Below are 12,694 nucleotides of genomic sequence, written 5' to 3'. Positions count from 1 at the left end.
ATTTCCTAAATTGCGATTGCATTTAAGGAATCTCAAATTGAGATTCCTTAAATGCAATGCATCAAACTCTAAAAATTTGCGAATTCGCAAATAAGGGGAGCACGTGGTAATTTGCGAAAACTTCGAAAAATGCACTAAAGTGCATTTTTCAAAGTTCCATTTTACACACACACATGCCCTTGGGGCATGTGAGTGTGCAAAATTTACTTCTAAGCAGATTTCAGGGGTGCAACAGGGTGTCCTTTGTACACCCCTGCACCCTTGAAATTGCATTCCTAATTTGCGAATTTCTAATGATGAATTGCAAATTAAGAATGTCTTTCCATTCATTCCTATGGGCCTCTAGGCCCATAGGAATGGATGGGGAGGTATTCCTTAATTGCGATTCTCAATTAGAGAATCACAATTCAGGAATTTTAAGAAATCGCTATTTTTATAGCGATTTCTTGATGCATTGCAGTTTGCAATTCCTTAATTGCGATTCCTTATTTTTCGCAATTAAGAAATCGCAAAATGCAATATTGATGCATGTGCCCCCTAGTGTTTGTTAATTTAATGCTGTTTTCTTTCACATGAGCATGTTTGTTACTGTGATTTTAAATACTATAAAATCTACTTGAAATATGTTAAACTTTTATTTATTTTATGATGTGTCTATTTTTATATTTCGTATTGCGTATTGTTGACTTCAGCAGGACTCTAAAGCAATTCATCAATAAACATGGAACTTGCCTACATGAAAATGAAAGCTTGGCTGACTAGATTTATTTTTGCAATATTTTGTGGTTAATTTCACTGAAGTTGTCATACAATGAATTTGTACAAAAAAACACATAGATGAATACTACGAGAGGCTTTCTGCATATGCGGAATGTTTATTTGCATTTTTTTTTATCATAAAGTCTTATTAAGGCGGTAACACCGTCTGATGAAATAACCTCATTTAATCTGTGACTACAAAATATGTCTGAATTTAGAGAAAATGCATTTATGAAAAGTAAAGTCTACTGCTCACAACGTTTTCATTTTGGCAAATATATACAAATATATAGTATTTTGACAAGCATATGAGTGGCAAAATATGGTGCAAAAATCAGACAACTTCAACTATAGGCTCAGACATGTGACGTAACTTATCTATACTCTTATTGGTGCATAATTTGTAAAGACACCAGTACTGTAGGATAAGAATGCCTCTGAATATCGAAAATCAAACCATTATCACTTTGTACAGCCAGTTTTCATAGACGCAGAGTGTGCAATAAAAAGAAGAAAGACAGTACACAAAACATATAGGGCCTCATTCACAAGGTTTTGGCGCAGGGCAGCGCCGCAAGGAGTCTTGCCGCGCTGCTCTGCGTCAAAAGAAAAGGGCAGGAATGCGCTCTATCTCTGAGATATGGCCCATTCATGTCCTTTTCCCCTGCGCTGGTGCACAATGGGCTGCCATGCGCCAACATAGGCACACTTGTAGGCCATTGCACCCTTGCAAGCAGTGGTGCAAGGATGCCTGCATTACAGACCTCCCTGCACAAAAACAATCACAAGAGGTAAATAAAGGTATTCCTCATCTTTGCGCCTCCCTTACACCTCCCCTAGGGAGGCGTGGGAATCTAACGCATTTCCAGGTTTCCTAAACCTTATAAATCAGGAAATGCGTCAGAATCCATGGGTGTTGAGTGAGAACGTGCACAGCAACACTCATGGTGCACCAATTTCACGCTGAGTAATGCGTGAAAGGGGACCATATTTACAAGGCCATGAAAAGCCATGCAGAGTGGCCTTGTAAATTACTGCCAGAGTTAAAGATCGTTAAATGCTTTTATAGAAGGGCACAATATGCATATTGCATTGTTCAGTAACTAGGATCTGCATTTTTTCACTTTTAAGTGAGATTTGTCATTGTTTCATTAAAACTATGGATTTTTTTTCTCTTTTTCTCTAAAACTGTAGTCTACTCATAAATTGTCCTCCAACCATGCCTTAACTTAATTTCTTTCTCGGCCAAGGGCTTGGTTTAGATTTCGGCGGATGGATTATTCCGTCACAACGGTGACGGATTTCCCGTCTACCGAAATATAATTCCATAATATCCTATTGGATTTAGATAATCGGCAGATGGGATAACCACCACTGTTGTGATGGAGTCACCTGTCCGCCAAGATCCAAATGAGGCCATTAGTCTCTAGTGTCGGAGCGTGAACCTCACTCTAGCCGCTGTAGTCATCGTAGACCCTGGAAGTTCTGTGGCGATCCCGGCACTGGTTGGGATGGTCTTCCAGCTTGGAAACAGCCGCCACCTCTTCCAGTCTCACAGCTCTGGCCGGGTGCAAGCCAAGGTGGAGCAGTTTTTCCATTAAGGTGGTTCCCAGGTTGAAGACCAGAGCCAACCAGGCAAGTCCAAAGATGATCCAGATAGCAGCCATGCTCCTGTAGACAGAGATGTAGTGCTTGCTTGGATCCGTTCCTGGGAAGCGAGTAAAAAATAAATGTCAACATCAGACATACTCCGATGACATCTAACGTTGCCACGTCACATACGGTGATCAACATAAGACATACTGCGATGACATGTAAAACTTGAGTATCGCATGTGGTGATGAACATCAGACATACTGCGAAGACTTCTAACATTGGACATGTCACATATGGTGACCAGTATTAGACATAATCCAATGGCATCTAAAACTGGAGCGTCACATGGGGTGACCAGCATCAGTCAAACTGCGAAGACTTCTAACATTGGAATGTCACATACAGTGACCAGCATCAGTCAAACTGCGAAGACTTCTAACATTAGAATGACACATACAGTGGCCAGCATCAGACATACTGCGATGACAACTAACATTGGAATGTCACATACAGTGGCCAGCATTAGACATACTCTGATGACATCTAAAACTGGAGCGTCAAAAGCAATGAGGAACAGCAGACATACTGTGATGACGTCAACAATGGAACTACACATGCAGTTACCAGCATGAGGCATACTGCGATGACATCAACAATGGAACTTTACAAGCAGTGACGAACATCAAAAATACACTAATGACATCAACAACAGAACTTCACATGCATTGATGAGGATCAGACATACTGCGATTACTTCAATAACGGAACTTTACAGGCAGTGACAACCATCAGACATGCTCCGTTGACATCAACAAAGGAACTTCATATGCTGTGACAACCATCAGGCATACTGAGATGACATCAACAATGGAATGTCACAGGCAGTGACGATCAGCAGACATACTCCAGTGACATCAACAATGGAGCTTCACATGCAGTGACTAGTGCCAGATATACTCCGATGACATAAAACAATGGAACTTCCCATCAGACATGCTCAAATGACATCAACAACAGAACTTCACATGCATTGATGAGGATCAGACATACTGCGATTACTTCAACAATGGAACTTTACAGGCAGTGACAACCCTCAGGCATACTGCGATGACATCAACAATGGAACGTCACAGGCAGTGACGAACATCAGGCATACTGGGATGACATCAACAATGGAGCTTCACATGCAATGACCGCCATCAGGCATACTGGGATGACATCAACAATGGAATGTCACAGGCAGTGACGAACATCAGACATACTCCCGTGACATCAACAATGGAGCTTCACATGCAGTGACCAGTGTCAGATATACTCCAATGACATAAAACAATGGAACTTCCCATCAGACATGCTCAAATGACATCAACAACAGAACTTCACATGCATTGACAAGGATCAGACATACTGCGATTACTTCAATAATGGAACTTTACAGGCAGTGACAACCCTCAGGCACATTTGGATTTAATTTGTCTACAAGAGACCCATATAGAAGGGAGTAAGGTTTATCTCTTGGAGCATTTAGGGTTTTCTGTCCTAGCAAGTACTAAACAGGGTACCAGGACTAGAGGGGTAGCAATTTTGGGAAAGTGTAGGGACGTGACTATAGGGAGAAAGAAGGAAGATAAATGGGGCAGGTGGGTGATCTTGGAAATAAATTTTAGGGGCCAGACAATAACCCTTGCCACAGTCTATGGATCCACAGAAGATGACCCAGATGTGTTCCAATTCCTTGATATCGAGTTAGCTCAGTGGCCCAAGCCTATAGTGTGCTGTGGGGATTTTAATATACACGGCCCAGAGAGTTCCTTCACACAGCCAGGGGGGACATATCGGGGAAGGAAGAAGAAGGTGTACAAGGCATTAGCGGCTATGGTTTCTCATAATGCCTTGGTTGATCCATGGATAAAGATACACCCATATCTGGATGGGAGTACTTTCTACTCAGCCCCGCACAAAGTAATGGTTAGACTGGATTATTTTTTAACCTCTACTGCCTTGCTTCCTGGCTTACATATGGAGAAACTCCCACGGGTTATCTCGGACCATAGCCCGCTGATTCTTACATTTAAAATCACTCAAGCACAAAGAAACCCTCGCAATGGTCTTTGAGAGAGGTTTGTTAAAAGATGCTGCATATAGGGAGCATATGATACCATGGATACAATACTTCAAGGATATCAATTGAGGGACAGCATCTCCAGGGGTGGTCTGGGACACCTTCAAGGCTGGAGTAAGGGGAGAAACAATGAGCTTTGTTCTAGCAAGGCAGAAGAGGGAAAGGGATAAGAGAGAACAGATAGCAAAAGAGTTATTAAGAGAGGAAGATAATCTGAGTAGGGCAATTGTACGGAATCTACCCCTAGAAGAACATTTATTTAAAATTATAGCATTGAAAGCCGAAGCTGTTGAAGGACTGGCCAGGAAAGCAGCAGATAATTATTTAACGAAAAAGGAAAGAACATATGAATTTAGTGAGAGAATAGGGCAAGTACTAGCAATAAGAAATAGGCAGAGAACAGCTGCAGCGGCAATAAAAGAGATACGGGATGAACAGGGGAATTTGGTTGTAGATCCTAATTTAATAAGGGAAGTCTTTAGAAGGTTTTATTCAGATTTATACACCCCGGAGGATATAGTAAGCCCGGTAAATATTGAAAACTATTTTATGAATATTTTACCACCGACACTGCCTGAAGAAGATAGGGAGAGATAATGGAAGGACCTTTTCAGTTGGAAGAACTAAAGGCTGCCCTTGGAAGCTTACCAGCATGGAAATCAGCAGGACCGGACCAAATACCGATCAAATTCTACCAAGTATTTAGGGATGTGCTACTTGCGGATATGTTTTACACAATGTTGCAAGCGCAATTAGGGGAATCCACTCCGGATTCCTGGGGCGGAGCCGACATTATCGTAATTTTAAAAAAAGGCAAACCACCAGAAGCACCAGGATCCTATAGACCCATAACACTGATGAACTCAGATGTTGAAATATACTCTAAAATTCTGGCAAAAAGATTAGCAAAAATCATTGAGCAATTGGTAACCCCCACTCAGCACGGGTTTACACCCGGTAAAGGGACAACACAACATGTTAGGACTGTAGTTACCATCTTTGACTGTGCCGGTGTCTTAGGAGACCCTGTTGCAGCACTTTTCCTAGACGCTGAGAAGGCGTTTGACAGGCTCTTCTGGGGCTATCTGTGGTATGTTATGAGGTGGTGTGGGATAGGGGAAAAGTTTATTAAAGCTATACAGGCCCTATATAACACCCCAACTGCCAGAATTAGAGTTAATGGAGGGCTGTCAGCTGCAGTAAAAATTGGTAGGAGGACCAGGCAGGGGTGTCCCTCCTCGCCCCTTCTTTTTGGGCTATATCTTGAGCCGTTATTGCAGCGTTTTGAAATTAATGGTGACATACCACCAATAAGAGTAAATAATTGCATTGTGAAGACCCTAGCATACGCAGACGACGTAGCAATTTCAACTTCGAACCCTACCTTAGCTATAAAAGAGGTAGAAGCAGAGGCCCTGGTGTTTTGTAAGATATCCGGGTATAGTTTGAACAGAGCCAAAACGCAGATTATAAAGAACATATACGCTAGGTGCGATGACAACAGAGTGGTTAGCTCTGCAGTATACTTAGGGGTCTCATTATCGGCGGACCTGGGAGCAGTGGTTGAGAGCAATATGACTCCATTAATCTCTAAGGTAAAGAGCGATTTAGAGAGGATGAACAATCTCTCCTTGATGGGCTGCACTAACATGATAAAAATGCTGATTCTGCCCAAATTTCTTTATTATTTTAGAACTATTCCCTTGGTTTTTGAAGTTAAATGGTTTAACTTGTTGGAGAATGTATTGAATAGATTTATTTGGGCACATGGGAAGACCCGGCGAGCATATCGTTATATGTCTCTTCCGAGAGAGAGAGGGGGATGGGGGGCCCCTGATTTTAGGATGTACCAAATGGCAGCGGCATTACAGTATATGCAGGGACTAATTAGGGGTGGGGGACTCAAGCAAAGAGTTACGACCATGACCACGGAAGTTTATTCTGCAGTACTGGGGGCGGAGACAGAAAACTGTTTCTTAAATAGAGTAGAGTTTGGGTACTACAAAAGGACTAGATTCAAGACTGTAGAAGCAGCAGTTAAGATATGGAATGCTTTTTTAAAAAAGGCGGACTTAGGAAGATACAATAGGTATATCCAGCTCTATAAGAACAAATCCTTCCTGGCGGAAGTCTTTGCTGATTTAACAATGGCTGGGTGGGCACAAAAATGGATAATACAGATTGGGGACTTAATGGATGATGAGGGGATTGTCCAGTTTGAAGATCTTACCCGTAAATATGGCATCGAAACAAGGAATTTCTTTAAATTTTTGCAGATAAGTAGCTTTCTCAGCAATAAGCGGGGTGGAGCAGTGGGCTCCGGCCGTAATGAAATACTTGAGAAGATAATATTAGGAGGGGATTGTACGATAAGATCTTTTTATGCAAGTCTTGCAAAAGGGAAGGTTGATGATATGAATACATTTTGTAACAAATGGGCTGAAAAATTGGGGGGGGAGCCTGAAAGCTTTACGGAATCACTAGACCTGGGTCATACCATCTTATGCGCGGGTCCCCTGCAATCTCAGCATTTCAAGACTCTGTTCTCACTGTATCATACTCCAGCCAGAATAGCTAAATGGGGAGGTTCGACCGGTACCACCTGTCCTCGTTGTAATGCACTAGATGCAGATATTGTTCATATGTTTGCTAACTGCCCCCAGCTACACACTTTGATCAAAAATGTAGAAGATTTCATGGGTAGTACTTTAAGATTACGAGTACAATTGACACCTCTGTTAATTTTGTTGGGGAGGGATATGGGGGGAGATCATATTTATAAAGTATTTATGTTTATTGCCACCGCAGTACTGAGGCTGACAATAGCAAGAGCATGGTTGGACAAGACCCCCCCGGTTATGCAAACTTGGCTCTCAAATCTACTAGGCATGTATAATCTTGAGAAGGCAATTTACGCACGTAAGGGAAAAAGGGGAAGAAAGTTAGGATTAAAAATATGGGAGCCAATTGCGAAATGGAAAGAGATTATGGCAATATAGGAACTTATGGGTATCTGAAATGTAATAGGAACTATAGATATCAGTAAACCATACGTTTGGGTAGACATTGTGAAAATGCATTTTATAATTGGCCTTTTTTTTTTTTTTCCTTTTTTGTAGCCATGTATAGTAGGAGTAGTGTCATCAAACCAGATATGGTAAATCATAAATTCAAAATTATTTGGCAAATGTATAATATATGTAATACAATGTGTGTAATGTAAGGAAAAAAAAAGGAAAAAAAAAAGAACTTCACATGCATTGACGAGGATCAGACATACTGCGATTACTTCAACAATGGAACTTTACAGGCAGTGACAACCCTCAGGCATACTGAGATGACATCAACAATGGTACGTCGCAGGCAGTGACAAACAACAGGCATACTGGGATGACATCAACAATGGAGCTTCACATGCAATGACCGCCATCAGGCATACTGCGATGACATCAACAATGGAACGTCACAGGCAGTGACGAACATCAGGCATACTGGGATGACATCAACAACGGAGCTTCACATGCAATGACCGCCATCAGGCATACTGCGATGACATCAACAATTGAATGTCACTGGCAGTGACGAACATCAGACATACTCCAGTGACATCAACAATGGAGCTTCACATGCAGTGACCAGTGCCAGATATACTCCGATGACATAAAACAATGGAACTTCCCATCAGACATGCTCAAATTACATCAACAACAGAACTTCACATGCATTGACAAGGATCAGACATACTGCGATTACTTCAATAATGGAACTTTACAGGCAGTGACAACCCCCAGGCACATTGAGATGACATCAACAATGGTACGTCACAAGCAGTGACAAACAACAAGCATACTGGGATGACATCAACAATGGAACTTCACATGCAATGACCGCCATCAGGCATACTGCGATGACATCAACAATGGAACGTCACAGGTAGTAACGAACATCAGGCATACTGAGATGACATCAACAATGGAATGTCACAGGCAGTGACGAGCATCAGACATACTCCAGTGACATCAACAATGGAGCTTCACATGCAGTGACCAGGGCCAGATATACTCCGATGACATAAAACAATGGAACTTCCCATCAGACATGCTCAAATGACATCAACAACAGAACTTCACATGCATTGACGAGGATCAGACATACTGCGATGACATCAACAATGGTACGTCACTAGCAGTGACAAACAACAGGCATACTGGGATGACATCAACAATGGAGCTTCACATGCAATGACCGCCATCAGGCATACTGCGATGACATCAACAATGGAACGTCACAGGCAGTAACCAACATCAGGCATACTGGGATGACATCAACAACGGAGCTTCAAATGCAATGACCGCCATCAGGCCTACTGCAATGACATCAACAATGGAACGTCACAGGCAGTGACGAACATCAGGCATACTGGGATGACATCAACAATGGAGCTTCACATGCAATGATGAACATCAGACATACTCCAGTAACATCAACAATGGAACTTCACATGCAGTGACCAGGGTCAGACATACTCCAATTACATCAATAATGGAAGTTCACATTGAGTGACCAACATCAGGCATACTGCGATGACATCAACAGTGGAACTTCACATGCAGTGGCCAACATCAGACATACTCTGATGACATCAACAATGGAATGTCACAGGCAGTGACGAACATCATGCATACTGGGATGACATCAACAATGGAGCTTCACATGCAATGACGAACATCAGACATACTCCAGTGACATCAACAATGGAACTTCACAAGCAGTGACCAGGGTCAGACATACTCCGTTTACATCAATAATGGAAGTTCACATTGAGTGACCAGCATCAGGCATACTGCGATGACATCAACAGTGGAACTTCACATGCAGTGACCAGCATTAGACATGCTCCGATGACATCAACAGTGGAACTTCACATGCAGTGACCAGCATCAGACATGCTCCAATGACATCAACAGAGGAACTTCACATGCAGTGACCAGATTCAGGCATACTCCGATGACATCAACAGTGGAACTTCACATGCAGTGACCAGCATCAGACATACTCTGATGACATCAACAATGGAGCTTCAAAATGCAATGACCAACCCTTGTCCATGTGCTCATTCAAACTTTAGAAGTTTATTTTGTAAATGATATCCAGGTGATGCTTGCTTGCCTCCACTTCATAAGGGTGATATGAATGGCACCCACAGTGAAGGATTTAATTTTGAGCTACTAATGATGATTCCTAAATAGAAAATATTGTGACAAACTTGTTGACAAACTCCGCTGTCACTCGGGCACAAAGCGCTGATCTTAAACTCAGCGGTCACTCCAGCAGAAGGGCAGTGCCCAGCCTCTGTATAGGGAAAAATGAAGTCTTTGTTGTCCCTGAGACTTATTGATCAAGCGCTTGGAGAAGGCAGAGTCTAGCTCTCCTTCACCAGAGTCAGAGAACAGCAGGTGGCAGGGTAACAAGAAGAAAAGCAGTCCTTCCAGAAAAGCAGTCCAGCTGAGTTCTTTAGGCAGCACACCAGTTGTCTGGCAGAGCTTCAGTTATACGTCCAGCAATGTCTGATTAGATGGGGTCAGAGACCCAGTACTTATACCAAAAAGTGCTGTTGATGTGGAGGTGACTTCAAAGCAAAGCCTTCGAAGTGCACAGGTCCCCTTTCAGCTCAGTCCTGTATGCCAGCCTATATATGGGGTCTTTATCAGTGCTTTCCCTCCAGACAGCCACAAACACAGGATACGGGTTTCAAAACCCAAAAAGAGCTGACAGCAGAGGAATGCCCACTTGTCAAAGATGAAAGGAAGGAGCTGACACCTACTCTTCAATGGGTAGTGTCCTGTCCTCACACAATTCAGCAGACCGTCTGCGACTCCGGTCAGGCAATACATAATTGAAGAGTGCCTGCAGGAACCATGCAATTACCGTCATTATTGGGACCAAATACAATCCAACATGGTCCAATCAATATTAACTTTGGGGTCCGTTCTCAAAGTAATGGCCAAACAAAATGGGCAACAACCGTCTGCCTTGCTTCTCACCAGGTAACAAGCCAGTTGATTTACGTGTCCTCGTAGAGACAAACACCCAAACTACTGTGAGGTCTGCTCCTCTCATAGGTTAATATTGGGAATTCCTTAAAATATATTTTCATGTGTCAGATTTGTAATTAATTCCCACCACTCTCTTACTTCCACATCACCCTGAATTGTTGAAGCCCAAAGGAAGGGTTTTGAGTTAAGGTCTTCGCCGATGTTGTTTCACCCGGCCATCTTTAATATCTGCCTTCTGTACATTAAATGATTCCTCAAGAGAGGGTCTGTGGAAATGTGAGCATGCACCGCACTGCCAGCTGTAAAAATCGAGACATATTTTTAACTTATTGCAATATGTCAGAACGTCAGGGCAGTTCTAAACAAGCATTGACAAAGCCAATAGGTTTCGCTTTAGAGAGAGGTTCTATTTTTGTTTTCTTCTCGCTGGTAGCTGATTTGTGGAGTATTGCTGATGTGATTTGATGTAAAAGTGTGAATCAATGTCTGTAAATTATCCAGCTCTTGCAGCATCATGTCTGCACCCATCAGCGAACTTGAGTCACATGATGCAGTGCGATGAAGGTGAAGTAGACAGCAAAACCAAAGGGGATGATGGACGGAGTGTTGAACATTGCAAGCACTCACCCAAGTCAACTGATCTGGGTTTAATCCACCACCATTCTTTAGCTCACTCCACCACCCCAGTTCAGACATGGCCATATGCAAATCAGTCTGACCCTGTGCCTCATGGGAACAGTCCAGCCCGAACTGCCAAGCCATGTCTTCCCTGGACCGGAAACAAGCATAGGGTCAGACTGATTTACATATGGCAATGTCTGAACTGGGGTGGCGGAGTGAGCTAAAGAATGATGATGGATTAAAGCCAGATCAGTTGACTGGGGGTGAGTGCTTGCAATGTTCAACACTCCGTCCATCATCCCCTTTGGTTTTGCTTTGTTTGCCCTAAGTTGGCAGGGTATGCCCAGACGTGGGTACCTTGCTCACTTTGCCACTGGATTCAAGCTAACCTGGCTGATGATGGCTGATTAGCCAGAAACCGGTCCAAGGATGCTTGTTTCTGGTCCAGGGAAGACATGGCTTGGCAGTTCGGGCTGGATTGTTCCCATGAGGCACAGGGTCAGACTGATTTGCATATAGCTGGGTCTGAACTGGGGTGGCGAAGTGAGCTAAAGAATGATGATGGATTAACCCAGATCCGTTGACTGGGGGTGAGTGCTTGCAATGTTCAACACTCTGTCCATCATCCCCTTTGGTTTTGCAATGAAGGTGAAGTAGATGGCTTGCACAACTGCTTTCCTTGCTCCTGAGTGTTAACTTTTGGAACATGCGGGGTAACTGCAAGACTGCACAAATGGTTCCTGCTATAAAATATATAGCTGTAAAGTTTTGGGTTTGCATGTATGGTTGCAATAATTCTTGTTAATGCATTATGCGTCTGTGTAATGTTTGGTGGCATCATGTGTGCATATAGCTCTCCATTGGAAGCAGTTGTAAAGAGGGGCTGGCAAGCTAAAGAGGGAATCAGAGGAAAGGAGATGGAAAGAGTGGCCGACGACGGAGGGGGCAAGCAGCGATGAGGGAGGGGGTGGGTGGATGGAACAGGTGCCCTCGGAAAACAGCAAATGTGATGAGATAAGGACAAGATTTACAGGGCTGTTTAAAGAAATGGTGCTAGGAGCATTAACACTATAAAGAAACAAAAGGGAACCTTCCCAAATCTCAGGCTGAAAAAAACAAAAACATTGTGTAGATTAATGAACTGAAATATGCAAACGTGAAATGATACAAGTAATGGGTCACTGCACCGTGGGAGGGAGCAAGACACTAGAAGGAGGAATAAAAAACACAGTTTAGCCACATAGAAGAAAGCTTTGGGAAAGGGCATGTGATAAAATGAATCAAAAGTAATTGGCGGGCTGTAAGGCCACAGAGTGGATACAAGATGTCCTGAAGAGATGGGTGCATGCACTGCCTTGGCGAGACCTAAAAAACCTGTGTCTGGGGAAACCCGGGACATCTGGTCACCCTGGCGGCTGTGACCTGGGCCGCCACGGTACATGTTGGTGAGCTGCAGGTGACTTAGGAGAGTTACAGACAACTTTGCAGCCATATAGTTGATTTTTACCAGGTCACCCTGGGCTCCTGGCAGTCTCGGCTG

The 12,694-nt window shown here is 43.1% G+C and overlaps 1 protein-coding gene across 1 annotated transcript in view; it reads right to left on the bottom strand.

The window, feature by feature from the left end:
- Window positions 1–858: 858 nt before the first annotated feature.
- The window catches only part of KCNK16 (potassium two pore domain channel subfamily K member 16), a 97,372-nt gene continuing 85,536 nt past the window's right edge, over window positions 859–12,694 (bottom strand). The window contains exon 5 of the mRNA XM_086925120.1: window positions 859–2,467. Coding sequence (XP_086781246.1) covers window positions 2,211–2,467 — 257 coding nt within the window. The 3' untranslated portion in view covers window positions 859–2,210. The remainder of the gene's footprint in view (window positions 2,468–12,694) is intronic.

This window comes from Lissotriton vulgaris, chromosome 6 (assembly GCF_964263255.1).
Source record: "Lissotriton vulgaris chromosome 6, aLisVul1.2, whole genome shotgun sequence".
Classification (NCBI taxonomy): domain Eukaryota; kingdom Metazoa; phylum Chordata; class Amphibia; order Caudata; family Salamandridae; genus Lissotriton; species Lissotriton vulgaris.
Note: the sequence above shows the minus strand (reverse complement) of the source record. Positions and strands in the feature narration are given on the sequence as shown.